The sequence below is a fragment of the Ciona intestinalis genome, unplaced genomic scaffold, assembly GCF_000224145.3.
Source record: "Ciona intestinalis unplaced genomic scaffold, KH HT001085.1, whole genome shotgun sequence".
NCBI lineage: Eukaryota > Metazoa > Chordata > Ascidiacea > Phlebobranchia > Cionidae > Ciona > Ciona intestinalis.
Genome location: NW_004191406.1, coordinates 12,938 through 32,317, shown reverse-complemented (window position 1 = coordinate 32,317; position 19,380 = coordinate 12,938). Strand labels below are relative to the sequence as shown.

Genomic DNA, 19,380 nt, shown 5'->3' with positions numbered 1-19,380 from the left:
TGATATTGTTTTATACGATACCAATATATAGTAGGGTGGGGGAAGACGAGACACCTTTAGCACAGAATATCCAAATATTATGACCGTATTTTAAACAGTTAACAAGGGTCTATGGGAGTCGTTAGGATACGGTTTTTGAATTCTTTAAATGTTATTTGTTTACTACCAATTGGGACGAGAAAATAGAATAAAAAGGTGTCCCATCTTCTCCCACCCTACTATATGTCTACTCTAATAATACTATAGGCGATGTATATAAGCTTTTGTGTTACGCAAATCACACATCAGTATTTAAATGAAAATAGAGCGTTCAATCATTGCTTTTCTATTTATATTTACACCCTTTAAATCGAAGATTGACACCTGCTTGACAGTGTAGCAAGAGAATGAGTCTAGTGCCCGGAAACGCGTCACGATTGGTATAAGTTACGTATAAGTGCAACTAAACGATCTAACTTTAAAAATTCATTATTAGTTACGAATTGGGGCACATTGACACAATGGTAGCAGCGTTGAGTTTCGAATCCATGCACTCTAGGTCAAGATGCGAGCGGTCCACTCACTTTATAACAGCCAACGTAGTCGTCCCATTCTACTATATACAAACACCACAGCGATCAACTTCGTAACCGGTGGCAACTACATTCAAAACTCAAGTCTCCTATTATGGGTGTTTGTTCTTGCGCAAGGAAGTTGACGAAAATTTCTTCAAACTAGTAATCACTAATGGCTTGTCGAAGCTCGAGAAGATTGCTGTATCTTTTCGTATATTTAATTACCCCAACAAAGTTGCATGGCATACTTTGAAACTCGTATGTGCGATCGGGGTGTTTCCAAGTCGGTATATACACCCGGTTCCATGTCTTCTATTGCTTCAAACCAGTCTAATGGGTTTTCCAAATTAGCAGCCGTACACACAAATACGAATCATTACCCCAACAGATTCTAACTTGTATGAGCGGTTGTAATAGTAAGGTGGGGAAGATAGAACACTTTATCATTCTATTTTCCGTCGCCATTTGGTAGTAAACAAAAAATTACAAAACCGTATCCCTACGACTCCCATAGACCGTTGTTAATTGTTTAAAACGCAGGATATTTGGATATTATGTGCTAAAGATGTCTCATCTTCCCCCACCCTACTATATACTAATGAAAGTTTTTACATTAACGTGGGTATTCTATACACCTCGTGTTTGTTAAAGAAAACTACCGCATACATTGCAGAAATATAAAAGGGGAAAAATAAGTTATATCACCATAAAGTTACTCACTGGTACTCAATTGCTTTGACTATTAGCTGTGCCCATACCTAAACAGTTCATGGGAAATTTACACCAATTTCCGCTGGTACGTTATTTAATTATACGTTTTTCTTTTTTTTCACCTTTTTATTTAATATCATTTCGTGATTTATTTTCTTTTGTACATTTACATAGAAACCGCTAATGCTAATTTATTAATAAAACATCTATGCTCAATTTTAGGGGAAGTCCCGAAAAGTGTGGATTTTATTTTCGGCACAATTTATTGCAACAACTTGTTTAAGAGTTAATATTTTTCTAACTGTTTCGTTTGTTGCATTAAAATGACCGTCGATGGCAGCAGTGACTCTATTATACTAGCTACGGGAAGCTATGATCATACCATACGGTTCTGGCAAGCTCATAGCGGGGTTTGTTTACGAACAGTTCAACACCCAGATTCGGTAAGGATTGACCCATTGCTGTAAAACTGTATATACATTTGGCACTAGTGAAGATTCTTCCGTACATAGCAGATGGAAAGTGTTAGTGGTTGGTGGTTAGAGGGTTAGGTGTTGATGGTTAGGGGGTTAGTGGTTCTAGGGGTTAGTAGTTAGTGGTTATAGGGGTTAGTGGTTATAGGGGTTAGTGGTTATAGGGGTTAGTGGTTATAGGGGTTAGTGGTTATAGGGGTTAGTGGTTATATGGGTTAGAGTTAGTGGTTATAGGGGTTAGTTGTTAGGGGTTAGTGGTTAGCAAATAAGGTGGGGAGGGGGGAAGATTCTTCACTAGCACCATACATTTTATGTTGGTGCCATAGCACAATGGTTAGCGCGCCATTCTTCAGCGTGGAGTATATACTATTGAACCCCTGTGGGTTGCTCTTGCCCAAATTGTTACTCATACAAAAAAATCACCCACAAAGTTACATATGTGGTATAACTCATAAGCGGCGCGAGGTGTATGAAAGAAAATGCCAATGTTAAAACGACTGTCGTTGCCCCGCCATGTGAGGATAAATAAGTAACATATGTGTGTAGCCCTGAATTAGCACTTGTTGTGTTGTTGTTATACTTTTCAATATCTTATATCTTATGCATTTCTAACATTACAATATTATGCACAGCAAGTAAACGCAATGAAGATTACACCAGATCGGGGATTGCTTGCAGCTGCAGGGTATCAACATGTCAGGTAAATAAGACGCAAATCAAACCATTGTATAGTTGTATCATTACTATTTAGTATTTATCATCATGTATCATATGTATTATTGCTTTACATTAAATAATGAATAAAGATGATGTAATTTTTAGTACCAGGCATAATGTGAATAATCTTTCGGCGGTTTATCATTGTTGTGTTGCAACCTGGGTATCAGGTTGATGGCCCCATGTCAGAGTACAGCGTGGGACACCATTGGACTTGAGATTTAGGCCACAGTTTTTCCTCCCCGCCAATATTGTATATGGACACCTATTTTATATGGGTATCGTATGGTCATACAGCGGCACACAGTTGACCCATTAACCCAACACCCAGGCTGCTACAACACTCCACATTGTGTGCCACGCAATAGCACCTAAGCCACATAGAAATGAAGCAGAAACTTAACCCCCAAAGCCCACCCCAGTATTATTCGATTCTATGTGGGTGAGGGCTTTGTTAAAGACCTGGAATTTAGGCCAGTGTTGGTTCATTTACCCAACATACAGTAGAAGCATTGCCCCCATCTCACTTAAACCCCTATGTTCTAGAATGTACGACGTAAAGTCAATGAATCCGAACCCGATCAGATGTTACGATGGTTTGGGGAAGAACGTGACGTCAGTTGGATTCCAACAAGACGGGAAGTGGATGTTTACCGGGGGGGAAGACTGCATGGCAAGGATATGGGACATGAGGTAATGGGCAGAATATTTCTGGTTTTGTAGTAAAATGTTGAGTGATATGGTTAAAGAGCCATTACATTTGTAGTTGCAGTTTCACCTTTGCAATACACTTTGGCTCTGTTTGTTTGTATAGACAGTTAGATACCTAACAGCAGAAGAAAAACTATTTTTATTTTTTGTTGCGATTCGGTAAGACTTCATCAGGGTTTGGGCATTTTGAGCAAGCATGAACAAGCATGATTATTGGAAAATTAAGTTAGGCTTTCAAAACTTATTAAAATTTATGATTTTTTTTACCTGAGAGCTTGTTGTTAGCGTGCTTACTCATGTTACACTTTATACTTACATAACATACCATCTTATAGAGCTCGAAGCATCCAATGCAACCGAATGTTCCAAGTTAACGCACCCATTACCTCAGCGTGCTTACATCCTAACCAGGGTGAACTGATTGTGGCCGACCAAAGTGGTTGTATCAATATATGGGATCTAAAGTCGGATAAAACAGAACGTCTGGTATGTAATTTACTATTTGTGTAGGATAATGAAGTAAGTTTAAAGCATGTATTTTACATTCCTTTTATAAATGGGTAATCCAGGGGTTGCTGCAACCTTTGCAAAATTCTCAGGCTCGCATACCCTGCACTATATAACTGTGACTTAACATTGGCTTACCATTTAGTTTAATGTATAAACTTTTTCTATTAACACATTTCTAGTTTTTATTTAATATTTATTGAAAATTATTGCTTTATTTGGCCTTTTTACTGAAGCTGTTTTAAAAACTGTTGTTTTGTTGCCAATTCCCTTTTATTTGTTTTTAACGAATCTAATCTAAGACATACCGCTGCAAGTTTAAACATTGTGGTGTTTAGCTAACTTTAGCTGATAGAGTCTATGATTGATTGAGTGAAATATTCATATATGTGTTTAGCAATTCACAGCCACATTTTTGCTTCGCCGTTTTTCTCAGGTAGTTTTAATGCTATTTTCTAGATTCCTGAACCAGACGTTGCAATCAACTGCATTGACATCGATGCAGATGCAAGCTACTTGGCTGCTGTCAATACTGAAGGTATAAACTAGCTTACCTTCTGTCCACTTTATTTTATGATGTATTTAATTTAATTGAATGAAACTTGTTTATCTTCACATGGCGGCAATGACAGTTGTTATAACCCAGGTGTTCTGTTTCATACACCTCGTGTCTGCTTGCGAGTTACCATGTATGTAACTTATTAATTCTTGCATGGTGGGGTTATGACAGTTGTTATAACAGGGGTGTTTTGTTTCATACACCGCATGCCCGCTTACTAGTTACCACGTATGTAACTTTGTGGGTAATTATTTTTATGTATGGCTATGACTGACAATTTAGAAAACCTGTTAGTAACCACCTAATTGGAGCAAGTCTCTTTCCTATAGACATATACACCAACCACCAACTAATGTGCAAAGTTTGGCACTTATACCAACGGTGTATTTATTTAAACTTTAAATTCCAGGTTCATGTTTTGTATGGAGTGTTTCTCAACGCAAGTCATTGGAAGGCGTGATACAAGTGAACCCACGTGCCAAACTAAAAGCTCATTCACGATACGCCTTGAAGTGCAAGTTTAGTCCAGACTCCGTGTAAGTTGGTGTTAATTTATACTTTATTTAATTTGTAACAACAGCAGTGTAACTAGTCTTGAGTTCGAGGCTCGAACTGTTATCATTGTGGGTGATAACCATAGGTGTCGCTTTTTTTTATTTAAAAAAATCTGGGGTAACATTTTTTTATTCTGTATGGCTGAGGTTTGGGATTTGGGCTTGGGATTTGGGCCATTACCCCAACATGGTGGCATTGTTAAAATGCAGTTACTCACATAGTTGTCAAACATACTGAACCTCATTGATTAATGTGGTGAATGCAATGTACTTTGGCTCTGCTTGTTTGTATAGACACCTAACAGCAGGGTAAAGTTGTTAAAATACAGTTACACTCATAGTTGTCAAACACAGGGAACCTCATTGATTAATGTTGTGAATGCAATATACTTTGGCTCTGCTTGTTTGTATAGACACCTAACAGCAGGGTAAAATCTGGGGTGACATTGTTAAAATACAGTTACACTCATAGTTGTCGAACATAGGGAACCTCATTGATTAATGTGGTGAATGCAACATACTTTGGCTCTGTTTGTTTGTGTACACACCTAACAGCAGGGTAAAATCTGTACTTTAGCTTGTTTTACCAGTAGGCAAATAGTGGCGTTGGGTGTAAAATTCAGATTCTAACACAATGCCACTCATGGTTTAAAAGGTGACCACCACATTCACTCATAAGTTTAATATTTTGCTGCTATAAAGATGACTGTAACTAATCTTCAGGCTGTATTATAAACAATATTTGATATTTATAATGATTAGAAAAATGTTTTAACTTCAAATGCTAGAGTTTATATTTTGCTTTGGATTTTACTGCGACCAGATATATCTGTATTTTTTATTAGTTTAGTTTTCATAAACATAACATGCAAGCAAGTAAAGTTGATAGTTTGACATTTCAGTTGGTAATATGCATTAGCTTTGCAAGTAAGTTGTTTCAAATAACTGAAAAGTTTAAAATGAAACCATTTAATAAAAAAGGGGGATAAAACATGTTTAATTAAATAAGTTTTGTTTTTCTTAAAAAGTTTTAAACACGGCTGGTAATTCATATGTGGTCCTTCTGCAGTTTTTGCTTGGTTTGTCAAATACACACTAATATTTTGCTCTTAGAATTCAATCAAAGTTGATTAGTTACTTCATTTACTTTAATAATATTTTGGCGGCCAGCCATTTGAAAATGCAAGAGCAAATATAATCAGCTTCTGTTTGATTATTAAAAGAGAAATGCGAAAAAAGCGCACAGTGGGTGGCGGGTAGTACTCAATATAAACGCTTCATAGGAATATATTCGCAATACAAGATTATCGGAAAACAAAACAAAAAACAAATAAACTGTTTAATATTAATAAAATATGCAGTAAAATTCCTGGATCAGTGTATCATTGTATTTGGTTGCTTCATGTTATGATGGAGTTCTGGTTTATTCTTGTATTTATAATCACAGTGTGCGGCATTGATGGTCATGTTGTCATCTGGTTGAAATATTCTGTTGTGTTGATGCAATTCGGAACTTTATCAGTGCGTAGGCACGAGTTTTTAAGTTTTGCCGAGCGCGGCAAATCCTATTAATGTTTTCGGCCGTGTTTCTGTTTAAACTGCGTTGCGAGCCATGTTAGCCCGTCGTAAAGTCCTTGTCCTGACACTGCACAGCTCATTTGCATATGCCACTTCCTATCAACCAGAGATGAGAGATTTAACTTCTCGCGAACTTCATCCATTCGCATTGCATTAGGAAGGTCCTGGAATTAGGTTTTCATTGATTAAAACATAAAATACATAATTTTTTATTTATCTCTTTGAATACAGTCTAAACAAGAAGTAAACGAAATAAAAACAGAACAAAAGTCTTTAAATGTGCTAGGGAAAAACTGCTTAAGTAAAAGATTCAATTAAAAGCGTGGGCACAAGGTTTATAGAACAAAAGCGCGGGGTAATTATAATGACTGTCGTTGCCCCGCCACAAGAAGTAACTTTAACTCATTCATTCAAGATTCCAAAAATCACTAACAAAACCATAATCATCAAAGCTTAGTTTTATTCCATCACAACTTGAACTCACTTGTTTGTTCCCGAACACGAGTAGTTTACAATCCTTCAGATCTTCCTCAGCCAACAAACTGTGAAGTTCCTCTCTCGCCTCCTCGATTCTCTCCCTGTCATTGCTGTCCACCACGTATATCAAACCTGGGGAATATTTAGTTAAATTTAAAAAAAACATTTAAAAAAAGTTTTATTTAAAAAACTACACAAATTGGCAACATATATTGAACCGGCACGACATATTTATTTAAAATTGGTCTAACACAGTGGTCACTAATAGTTGCATACAATTGCACATAATTTGTAAGCGGGCACGAGGTGTATGAAACAGAATTCCCATGTTATAACGACTGTCGTTGCCCCACCATGCGAGGATAAATGAGTTACATTCATTCATGTCTTTCAAGGCCACCCCAAAATAAGAATAAAATATAGTAGGTTGGGGTAAGATGGTTCACAGATGTTGTGTTCATTTATTACCTTGTACATTATAGAAGTAATGTCTCCACAGTGGTCGTATCTTATCCTGTCCACCAATATCCCACACAGAGAAACTCAGGTTCTTGTATTCCACAGTCTCAACATTAAAACCTTTAAAAAATATATATTTTTTTAAAAAATCTTAAAATAAAAAAACAAAAACAAAATAATAAAATGGGAAAATTATTAAAACCTCTAAAAAAATATATTTTTTATAAAAATCTTAAAATAAATTTATAAAGAGGAAAAAAATAATAAAACCTGCAAAACGTATGATTATTGTGGAAATCTTTAAAAGGGGGAAAAAATCAAACTAGATACCACTGCACTGTAAAATATGTTTTCCGATATTCTACTTTATTGCTACCAGGCATAATATATTATGTAAGTAGCTATTCTGGTAAACAACATAAATTTATACCAATATTGTTTCGTCATATGGCAGTTGAAACGACAGTATAATAAAATTTACATTTTACAAGAAGCGATATTTACTATGTAGGTATTTACTACATTATGCCGGGAAACAACTATATCAAAATATCATACAAAATATATGAAGGATTTGTTTTTACATTTTTTTTCTTTGATTTTAGTTTGTCTGGTTTTGGTATTAGGCTTTATACAAGCCTAAGCTTTGTGTTGAAACAGATTATCCAGAGTTTCAGTTCAACTTTTAAATTGTTGTTGAAGGCTAATCAATTAAGCGAATACTTTTCACTTGTGCATTCACCCGTGTAATGTTAAGTTTAAATGATTGCCCTCGTAACAACTTAAACCAAACCCCTTGTGCTGCTGCATTTACTTTGAATGTCAAACTCACTTCGAATAAGGAGTGCCAGACTCTAACTTGGTTCTAAAGCAATCTTTGATAAATATTACATTAGATTTTCTTATAAAGATTTTTAATTTGTTTTACATGGCACAACACACATGGTCCAATAAAATAACGTGTGGCATTAACAGTCATTCTCATTCTAAATATTATTGATACCTGCCTATAAATGAATGTAACTCATTTATCCCCGTATGGCGGGGCAATGACGTTATAACACAGGTGTTCTGTTTCATACACCTCGTGCTCGCTTACGAGTTACCATGTATGTAACTTATTTATTCTCACATGGCGGGGCAACGACAGTCGTTATAACAAGGGTGTTCTGTTCCATACACCTCAAGCACGCTTACGAGTTACCACGTATGTAACTTATTCAGCCTCGCATGGCTGGGCAACGACAGTCGTTAATAACACGGGTGTTCTGTTTCATACACCTCGTGCCCGCTTACGAATTACTGCGTATGTAACTTATTTAGCCTCGCATGGCTGGGCAACGACAGTCGTTATAACATGGTTATTCTTTTTCCTACACCTTGTGACGGGTGACGCTATATTCATTGTTGCTTGTAAGGGTACCATACATACTACATACCAATTCTAATATTCCACTCACTTAAGGCAAAACGGAAGTTGTTTCATTTACGATGTTGATATTGTAGTCTTAGTTAAACAAGCAGAACCAGTGTATTTACAACGTGTGCAAACATCTTGTAGTTAAACATTAACCAATGTTCAAATTACACATGATTTCCCCACATGATGTAATATTGTGGAAAGTTCCTTTACTCATATAATGCCCACTATGGTAGTTTTCCACTTAAATTAGTGTAAAGTTATAGTTAAAAGAGACCCCTAAAAAGCACATCTAAAAACTCAAGTAATTGTAACACAGTATCGCACTTGATAAACAAGTTTTAAATACATTCAGTTTTCTAGATTAATCATAAATAAAATTATACTAAAATAAAACCTAGGATTTAATTAGTCATTTTTTTTCCACTGAAGTGAATGAACAATTCTAATCCTAGTTTAACGACTGTCATTTTGTGACTAACTTCTTTCTCTCCGTTGTTTAAATTAATCTGAACTTTACTATTCTATTCGACAATCTAAGTAAAGTTTTTATTACATTACTTATGGAGACCTATTTGGTTATTATTGCCCCCCATGTTTGTGGCAGTTTACTACAACAGTACAACGTTAAACTCCAACTTCATGAACATCAAACCCACCTATAGTTGGTATGGTCCGAACAACTTTCCCCATCTTCAGGTTGTAAAGTATCGTTGTCTTCCCCGCACAATCCAGCCCTACCATTAGTATGCGAACCTCTTTATTGCTGAACAACTTCTTCAGTATCCCCCCTTTACTATCAACGCTTGATTGGTTGCCCATGGCGCGCCCACTTTTCTACAAAAATAATGTTAATATCGTTAAGCATTTTCTAAACTTCACGAATTTCAACATTGTAGAAAAAGTGACATTCTTTTTACAGTTCAATTAATTTTATTCAATATTTATAATTAGAGCTTACCTGTGGTACTACTACAGTATTCCAAACGGATACAAACAGTTAACTTCTTCAACGGCGGAAATGTCTATATACTAGCCTTGCCGATGCCACAGTATTCCAAATGTTCTTTTAAAAAGAGATCTCTAGTCTTCCTATAACCTTAACAGCAAATATATTTGTATTGCTCTCACAACAAGGCAGAGAGCCAGTATTCCAATGTTAATCTCTGCACAAAATATAACTTGTTCCTCTACAGCAAGTTGATGTATTAAGGAAACTGCCACGGTATTCCAAATGTTCCTTCTACACACAGACGTTTAGTTTTCGTATAAATTGTCTTCAGTGTTGTCATACAACTCGATGACGCTTCGTAGACGTTGTTGTTTTATCCCGCCTCTCAGAGTGAAACCTCCACGCTTACTGGTTGTTCAATACACTTAGTTTCACCCCTACTCAGTTAAATACAATGCTTATACTTCCTGCACGCAAGTTATAACGCATTAAGATGACTAGATTACTTTGAACACCTTTTATGGATGCATACTACGTCACTGATGACGTACGGTAGCAACTACTGTAATACTTCAATACATATTTTATTCTTACTCAAGAACTTACCAGACAAAACACGCCAGATCTAAATATAGTTTTTCTATCGTGTTTCGTTATGTTGTTTTAAAATCATAAAATAACTTTTACTTACTAATAACGTAATATATAATCTGCGTAACCACACGGAAGCTACCCTGCTATAAATGACGTATGCCACGCTTTTGTCCAACACTTTTACTAAAGTGGTTTTATATATAACTTGTTTTTAACGACTGTTATTTTGCTGCTAATCCTTTACTTTGTTGTTTTAATGAATCTAACCTACTTTCTTGTATTCAAAGAGATAATTAAAATATATGTTATAAAAATACTACGCAACTCTTTGTAGAAAACTGCTGCAAGCCCTTAAAGGCACTTATCGTTCATTGTGCGCTTTTATTATAAAATAGACTCCATCGCCCCGCAGTTAAACTTAGTGAACATTTCATAGACAATCATATCAAACCTGTGAGTCAATTGACCGCATAGTGCCTGAAAAATGACCTTTGTAGAAACTACCAGCTTTGGTAGACGGTCCGCACGCCCTACTTGGGCCCCCATTGAATAACAGTCGTAACTTGATGAATGCGTTTACTAACATAACGAAATATTTGATTTATCTCTTCGGATATAGTAACGAAGGTAAGGTTAGTTAATACAACGAAGATAATGGAATTAGCAGCAAAATGCCAGTCATAAAACACTATGGGTAAAAAATTAAAGTTTTACTAAACCTGCAATACAACTAACTCTGTCATATTAAACCAAATCACCTTAAAACGCGATATGAACGTAATCGTTAAACAATCGTCTACTCAACTCACGAAGCTGTTGGACAATGAATGAATCCATCGCGTCTGTGACGTCACACAGCTTGTTTGTTGCTTTAACCCAAAGCGCGAACTTTAGAGCCAGCTGCCCGGGGTAGTTACTACAGAAGTGCAGGATAGTTTTCGATGAACGAAATAGAAAAACGTTACTAAAATACAGACACGTCCAAACAAATCATGGCTAAACTCACAGTAACTTTGATAAATTCCTTAAGTATGAACCTATGAATTGCTCATAAAGTTGGACAATACCCCGTGACAAAATAACAATCAGGACCGGGTGCTACGAAAAACGTAACTGACAAAAAATAAGCCCAACTTATTATATTCTGTTAGAAATTTCGCCTTAAATTGCATCGCCGGTTTACAAAAATAGCACCAAAATTGTTTACGAAACTCTTAACTACTGAAACTGTTACTGGTGGTGGACGTATCGGTATTAATAAAACGTTTTTTTTAAACGATCACTTGCCCAAGTCCTATATACCAAATGAAACAGCATTTAACATCTTAGCCAACACGAAATGCTAACTACCGAAAACGTTACTGAGTTCAGGCATATCGGTATTGACAATTCGTTTTTAAAACAACCTCCTGGCCGTTCGCGGCCGAGGTTTCTCGGAAATTGCTTCGTCAGTGTCTCTGCAAATCTGCAACAAATCGCCCGGAGACAACAACAAGCCCGGGTGTGGCTGGTTGATCGCGATCGTGAAATAAGCGCTTGACCGACACGCAAAGTACATGGCAACGTTCAACCTCGCAAGTGTATTGAACCATGCTACTATGGCGATACGGTTCTCGTTTAAGCCAACGATTACCTCTCGCCTCGAAACCGTGCCCATGGGCCCGAGTTAAACGGACCGTAGCCAGAAATCTATATGCGAACCACCACATCAAACACTGAGTTAATTGGCGCTGCATATTTACTTTAACGAAGCAATTTACGACGTATTTTATGAACAAGTATTCAACATTGGGTTCAACAGCCACGCTTTTTAACTTACGCTCTTTCCCATACCTTTAATCCATAGCATGTTTTAACGACTGTCGTTTTGCTGCTTACTGCGCTCTCTTCGTTGTTTTAATTAATATGATCTTCGCTACCGCTTACAAAAAAACTCTCTTCGTTTCAATTAATTTAACCTGCCATCACTTTCGAAAAGATAAATAACAAGTTATGTTATGTAACTTTAAACACGTATCTTCAAAGTGTCTACTGGTTTATATCTTGCTATTGAGAATGTTAAATATTGACTTGGGCTCGCAATTCCTTTTCATACCTATTATATATACTTACAATAGAATGAACGTCGCCAAATGTATGGTTATCATCTAACGATTCTAACCCCTAGCTGTGTTGAATTCCATGAATCTGGTTCTGATCTATATAATGCTGATAAAGTTGGATGATTCTCGTAACGAAATACCAGTCAAGATCAACGCTGCGAATTGTAACAAACAAAATCAATTCCTAATTATTAATAAGCATCGATAACGCTTAATCGGTTAGCTATATATTTATCAATGTTGACATATATACATATAGCAATCTACCTACACAACGTGTATACCTTCAATACAAGCCATACCTACACAAGCTATACATACGGCATATCTATACGGCATATCTACACATATATCTACACTGTACACCTACCGACACAACTATATAGAAGTCAATAATCGCAGACGAACGTGCAGGATCGTCACGCGTCTTCGTCTGCCAAACTTACTTCTAAAAATAACTCCAAATATTCCTTTCTTTACCTTGTTCTCGTGTATGGGACAACTATGTACTCGTGTTCGAATATACCGCTTAAACTATAACCTTACATATAAACAATAGAATACAAAGTCGATTACTTTCGATACCCAAGGATCTAGGTAACCTAATACAGTGCGGACGAATGAAAACATCACGTTTACGTTTAGGTTAAACACGCTAATTATCTAGCCTTGCAAGTAAACATGTTAGGGAAATTTGACAACCTTTAGAAATTTAACAGCAACATGTCTTGCCACGTTTGACTTGCAGCTGGTTGGGGTAAGATGGCTAAATATAGGGGTAAAATGGGAAATGTTTTTATTCTCTTTTATCGTCACATTTAGTAGTAAACAAAGAATATTTACATTATTTTGTAGCCATATCCTCACGACTTTAAAAAAGATGTTATTTGTAAAAGGGAAATACGGGATATTTTGTATTTACGTATCCGACCTTACCCTTCAGTATTCTACCTTTTAAGGTATAAGCGCTTAACGACGCTAAATAATCCCAATGTAACCTGTCTGCCATTACTAGACTTTAAAGGGCGGTTTTCGAATATCCACTCAGGATTAAAATTTGAAAGCGACCACAAAATACACGAGTCTGACATTTGAGGCGAATTTCTCTTAAATCCCGATTTGCTGGATTCGCCACAATTCTGACACCAAAGCAACACGTACTCGGCTCAATCCAGCAGTTAAACTGCTACCACATCACGACTGTCGTAACCATCGTGAGTGTATAAGCCACCTATCACCACCGTGTGCATAAGAATCAACATGTTTCATTTGTTGGATGAAGCGTTTTGAATGTACTTATCCTCGCATGGCGGGGAAACTACAGTCGTTATAACATTGGTGTTCTGTTTCATACACCTCGTGCCCGCTTACACTTACAAGTCACCACGTATGTAACTTTTTTCGAATGACAGGGCAACAACATTCGTTATATACGATAGGTTCCATGCATCTTGTGTCCGCTTACGAGTTACCACGTATGTAGTTTTGTAGATGTTTGTTTTCCTGTATGGCTGACAATTTGAACAACCCATAAAAAAACACTGTGTTAGAGCAATTGTAGTGAGGCTTCGAACTCCATCTAACAACTCACGAGTTCAACATACATGATATTGAACACTAAACAAACTCAGCCTTTATGTCAAGCCGAGACAGACGCCAGACTTGCGGGCGAAATTGTCGAACTTAGTAAAATGTAAAAGTCATGTCGACTTAACCACCAGCACCAAACTAAGATCGATCAATTTCTTTCATATCTCGGTTTAAATTTCTAATTTCCTTCTGGTTTATTCAACGCTGAAGCTCGAATGTGAATTTAAATATACCGTCGCCACTTTAGAGCTTCGTATTTCAAGATCGAAACTCCAATAAACAACATATTTAACAAAACGAAAAAACGTTTGTGTTTTACAAATTGTGTGTTTTAACCAGTTGTGTTTAAAGAAAAAACAGTTGAACCGACGCCGAACGAATCAATAAAATACACTACAAAACATCACAAAACTTCCCTGCCGAAGATTGACGATCACCATTTGACTTACACGCACTATACTCACTTCTCTTGTAATTTCATTCAAAGAGTAACTAAAGTGAGATTTTATAAAAAGGAAAATACAGAAATTCCTTTCTGAACTGAATCTTCAATTCAAATCGTTTCGTTCAAAATTGAACTCTTTTCGATTTATCTACAGTCTACATTTTTATATTGACTTACACGCACTATACTCATTTTCCACAAACTTGGCTGTCATTTTATTTAAAGGGGAACTAAATTAAATTTTGTACAAAAAAAGCTTTTTGTCACATAAAATAAAGGGAAGTTGTCAAATTTTATAATTTCATTTATAAAAGTCAATTTAATTGGTCTAGTACTACAGTCCTTAATAGCCTTAGAGCTAAATATACAATTCAAATCGTTCCGTTTAAAACGTTAACGATTCCGATTTTTCGTCAATTATATTTGCACCGGTGACGTCATTGGTGGATTTCGATTAAGCTCGCGGTTTTTCTCTATGCTGATACACCAACGTATCTGTGACAAAGCTGTTATAATTTGACTACAGTTCCCTTCCATAAACTGCAGTGAACGACCTACATGTCATCTACACTAAAATCATTTTCTCCGTAATAACTGCATTGTTATATAAGTTTGCGTCATAATAGAGTGATCACACTATTGCAGAAGCACATAACATTGCTCTTGAATATATAGTAGGCGTAGTAAACAAAGAACAATCAAGGAATTATAAACCGTATCCTCACGACTCCCATAGACCGCTGTTAATTGTTTAAAACACGATCAGGATTTTTTAATATTATGTGCTAAAGGTGTCCCATCTTCCCCCGCCCTACCATATATATATATATATATATATATATATATATATATATATACACGTTATCAGGTTGTCAAAATTAATCTTCGTTCCCCATTTTAAGTTTACTGCGCTATATAAACCACAGAACAAAGCCAACGTTATAATTGCATAAAAACCTTAGTACACCTCTACACTTAGAACACTTCATTACACGCATGCAAACCGCTGTTACTACAAAGTGACCCTAAACGTTCAATATACTCGCATGGGAATTACATCCATTTCACACACAGTTGTTTAGGGCTTTGACCAGGTCTCTTATCGCTTCTTCTACACATTATGACGTATCTATTACGTCACTTACAAACATGCGCTGACTTTTTACACCAATAATGCCCAAGGCAGAGAGACCCAATTTATGTATTTCAACACTGCGATAACGACTCGTTGCCCCGCCACAAACAAGTTACATTTATTCAAAGCAAACAGTTGCAGACCTTATTAAACATGTTAAGTTATATACGTGGTAACTCGTATGCGGGCAACAAACGGAACACTTCAGTTATAACAACTATCGTTGCCCCGCCGTATGAATAAGTTACATTCATTCTTTCAATCACAGAATATCCATTAACCTTTTCCTTTCATGTTAAACCTTTATTATCCTTGAACAACAACCATCAATCAAGTGTACAGTGTACACAGTCCATCGCTTACTACATAAACCTATACCCTCATGGTTGTACTAACCAAGTCAGTTATGTTGTTTTTTGTAAACCGCTATTTCTCCCCGCCGAACAAAGGGCGACTTCACAGCAATCGCAGCGTTCTATATTACAAAGCGCGATCGTAACGCCCATTGTTGTCATTGTCTTGAAACGCTTTCCATTGTTTAAAAGCTGTCCAGTGATTAAAGTGAAGGCACTGCCAACCTCACATAATTAAAACGACTTTAAAACCGCAAACTAATTTTTGTACTTGTTATTACTATCAGCGTATCTTTCGTTCATTCATTCAATCATTCGTACATATGTACACACATATATACACACACGATTTCATTCATTGGTTCTTTTGCAACGTTAAAACCGGCGCAAATTAATTAGTTTTCCCGTTTGACTTCGCTGTGCAGAAAGTTCTTTCACTCCAAAAAAGGATTTGCTTAACTTTTTCAAAACACATTCGCTCTGTTTACTTCAATATCTGCGTTAACACCACTTTAATGATCTTCCAAAACTTGGATTCCTGCTGCTAATCCTACTTATAGAGTGCAGCAACAAACTACAGCTCAGCAGTAGATAAGTCGCCGCAGATAATCGACTCTTAACTCCGGGCAGCAAATAATGAAATGTCTTGATTTATTGCCGGGAGAAATTGCCTTCTGTTTACTTTTAATTGCGCGTTGGAGCGGCGAGCAGTTGAACAAACGGTCGACAAGTGTCGTGGGGAACTTTACATTACATAACATAAATTATATTTATTCGTTCGAAAACGGTAGCGGGGTCAAATTAATTAAAATATCGAAAAAAAGGGAATTACCAACAAAACGAAAGCCGTTAAAAACACAAAAACTACTTGAGTAAAAGTGTCGAAAATAGCGTTCCTGCTAAACTCTTCAATATGACGTATTGGTATGACGTCACACAGAAACTTGGCCGAACCTAATTGAATGACGTCATGGATTAACCTTGAATAAGGGAAGCGATAATACGATCACGTGGTGTGGTTGAATGGTGTTTTGGAAGGAACGAAACATAAATTACGTCATATTTGACGTCATGTTCATGATAAAACAAGTTCGTGCAGTGACATGTGTTCTTAACTTACCCAAATATAGAGGCGATGGGCTACCAACGAAATTCTGCGTCAAGTCAGGGCGAAAGTTTGAACGAAAGTAAAGACTTAGTCATTTTGTATAAAACTTTTTTAACTTCTGACATCACTTAATATAGTTTTAGTTTTTCAACCGAAACCTTTGAAATGAAAATCGTATCATACATTCATACGGGCTGTCATTTTGTATTGAAACTGACCAGAAACCCATGTTTTCTGCGACTAAATATTCTGTCCGAGTTTTTAACTTTTTACCTTTTCAAGGAATAAATTTGCTAGCTTTGCTATCTATATGACCTAAGCTTGCACATAACTGCTGCTTGCTGATGCCGTCGATATTTTACGGTCGGTTGCTCTCCGCCGTTCAAATATGCGAAAGTGTTGCACGCATGTGCGCGTGCGTCAAACGCGTACGTGTGTGTGCGTTAACACATGCGCAACGCGTAATACTTGCGCGTCAACAAATCCTAATTGACGGACATTCTTCAACTTTGTGATCGTTTAACGTACAATCAAAGTGATGTAGCATTAAACAAGTCAGATCTAATTCAGATTTATCCGCAGTTTAAGACTAGTTTTGGTGGAAAATTACACGAATTGTAATATCAAACGAAAAAGCTTTTAAACTGTTCGCTGTGTGATGGTCATTCAAAAATTGTGTGAACTAATTTTTAAAGGACAATTTTTTATCTCTTTAATAACGAAGATCGGAAAATGTTACAAAAGTGAAAAAGACATGTAGTAACGGCAAAACAACAGTCGTTATAGCACGCTTATGGTTAAAACAAAAGTTCAGAAGTTCTATAAAAGCGTGGCTGCTAAACACACAACACGGTATACTATAAATTAATCCAGATTTTTAATTGTGATAGGAGAAACGACATTTTAAATCGTTCGCTGTATTCCCCTTCTTTTCACACAGATCCCTATGAAGTTCGTATTTTAAATATTCTGGTCTTCACTTCCGTTTTCGATAAATACAAATTTATGTTATGTTAAAACTTAAGGTTTGTTCCCACAGACTCCTCGCAACGACATCGGCCGACCAGTCTGTCAAAGTTTGGCAAACCTCTCACTTCCAGCATCTATCCACACTAAAGTTATGCAACACCGACCCTGCGGACCCCCCACACGGTTGGATGTGGGATTGTGAATTCTCAGCTGACTCCCAGTTTATAATAACAGGTGATGCTATGTAACTGTATGGGTGCGGAGGTGACCACTAACCACGCATGTTTGTGGTTCGATTCTACAAGTTAAACGTTCTGAACACGAACGCCATGGCGAACTGCTTAGCCCCTCTGTCTCTAACCCATTTGACGGGTTCGAGGCTCGATGCTGCTACCGTTGTTGACGTGTGTGTCTTTGGCCAAGACACTTAATGTCTGTGATACAATTTACCAAAAAGAATCTGCATTTAGTTGTTGTACATTTCTTTACCTTTGCTAGTAAACAAAGAATATTTATAAAATTGTATAACCGTACCCTCGCGACTTTAAAAGCGTTAATTGTAAAAAACACGATGAGGAAATTCATGCGAGGATAAATAAGTTTCATCCATTTATTCATTAAGGTTAAAATCCCTCTCGAAATTTACCACCATAATGCTGCATGTGCTTTCCTGTATATATGTTCTCCCCACCGTAACTGCCCAATCTTACCCAGCATCATCGGACTGTGTTGCTCGACTGTGGAACATAGAAACAGCAGAAGTGAAGAGGGAATATAGTGGCCACTCGAAGGCGGTAGTGAGCTTGGCGTTCAGCGATTCCACGTGAAAGAAATTAATTCTCGAACTCTGTGTCGTCGCCCCTCCGAACTGTTCCGAAACGTTCCGAACCGAGAGTTTCGTATAGAGACAGAAAAGTTAGAATAATGTGAAAATATATGATGTTTTTACTCCAGTCAAAAGTATTGGTAATCATGGCTTCGGTTATAGGGTGGGATGGGGAAAGATGGGACACCTTTCATTCTGTTTTCTCGTCCCGTTTGGTAGTAAACAAAGAACATTCAAAGAATTATAAAACCGTATTCTCACGACTCCCATAGACCGTTGATAATTGTTTAAACACGATCAGGGTGTTTGGATATTATGTGCTGAAAGTGTCCCGTCCTCCCCCACCCCACTTTATATTAAGGAGGTGGTCACGTGGGATGTTGCGTCCTCTTTTATCGTTCCGTTTGATAGAAAAACATTTGTTTACAGAACTATATAACCCTCATGACTTTGGAAGAACGTTGTCAATTGTTAAAACACGATTATGAAATATGGGATATTATGTTCTAACGGTAGCCAACTTACCCTACACAACATCTATGTAATTTTCTTTTTGTTTCCTTGACTGAAATTAGCGCCAAAATAA

General features: G+C 36.8%; 2 protein-coding genes across 2 annotated transcripts; one reads left to right on the top strand and one right to left on the bottom strand.

The window, feature by feature from the left end:
- The first annotated feature begins 1,481 nt into the window (after positions 1-1,481).
- Positions 1,482-19,377, top strand: LOC100186285 (target of rapamycin complex subunit lst8). The gene is made up of 8 exons (XM_002127097.5): positions 1,482-1,708; positions 2,371-2,438; positions 3,002-3,148; positions 3,502-3,652; positions 4,133-4,211; positions 4,642-4,768; positions 18,039-18,202; positions 18,683-19,377. The coding sequence occupies exons 1-8, from the start codon at positions 1,589-1,591 to the stop codon at positions 18,793-18,795; spliced, it is 969 nt and encodes a 322-aa protein (XP_002127133.1). The 5' UTR covers positions 1,482-1,588; the 3' UTR covers positions 18,796-19,377.
- LOC100183914 (ADP-ribosylation factor 3) lies at positions 5,611-10,160 on the bottom strand. Its single transcript, XM_002127020.3, has 5 exons — positions 9,682-10,160; positions 9,380-9,557; positions 7,310-7,420; positions 6,849-6,973; positions 5,611-6,528 (listed from the first exon to the last, which is right to left on the bottom strand). The coding sequence occupies exons 2-5, from the start codon at positions 9,540-9,542 to the stop codon at positions 6,355-6,357; spliced, it is 573 nt and encodes a 190-aa protein (XP_002127056.1). The 5' UTR covers positions 9,543-9,557; positions 9,682-10,160; the 3' UTR covers positions 5,611-6,354.
- Positions 19,378-19,380: the final 3 nt, after the last annotated feature.

Bases quoted from the DNA above. Each gene is read 5' to 3' on its own strand.
- LOC100183914 (XM_002127020.3), bottom strand. From the start codon at position 9,542: ATGGGCAACCAATCAAGCGTTGATAGTAAAGGGGGGATACTGAAGAAG. The intron at 7,421-9,379 runs GTGGGTTTGATG...TATTTTTTAAAG, and splicing joins TCGGACCATACCAACTATAG to GTTTTAATGTTGAGACTGTG. The intron at 6,974-7,309 runs GTAATAAATGAA...AATATTCCCCAG, and splicing joins TTACTTCTATAATGTACAAG to GTTTGATATACGTGGTGGAC.
- LOC100186285 (XM_002127097.5), top strand. From the start codon at position 1,589: ATGACCGTCGATGGCAGCAGTGACTCTATTATACTAGCTACGGGAAGC. The intron at 1,709-2,370 runs GTAAGGATTGAC...TATTATGCACAG, and splicing joins CAGTTCAACACCCAGATTCG to CAAGTAAACGCAATGAAGAT. The intron at 3,653-4,132 runs GTATGTAATTTA...GCTATTTTCTAG, and splicing joins CGGATAAAACAGAACGTCTG to ATTCCTGAACCAGACGTTGC.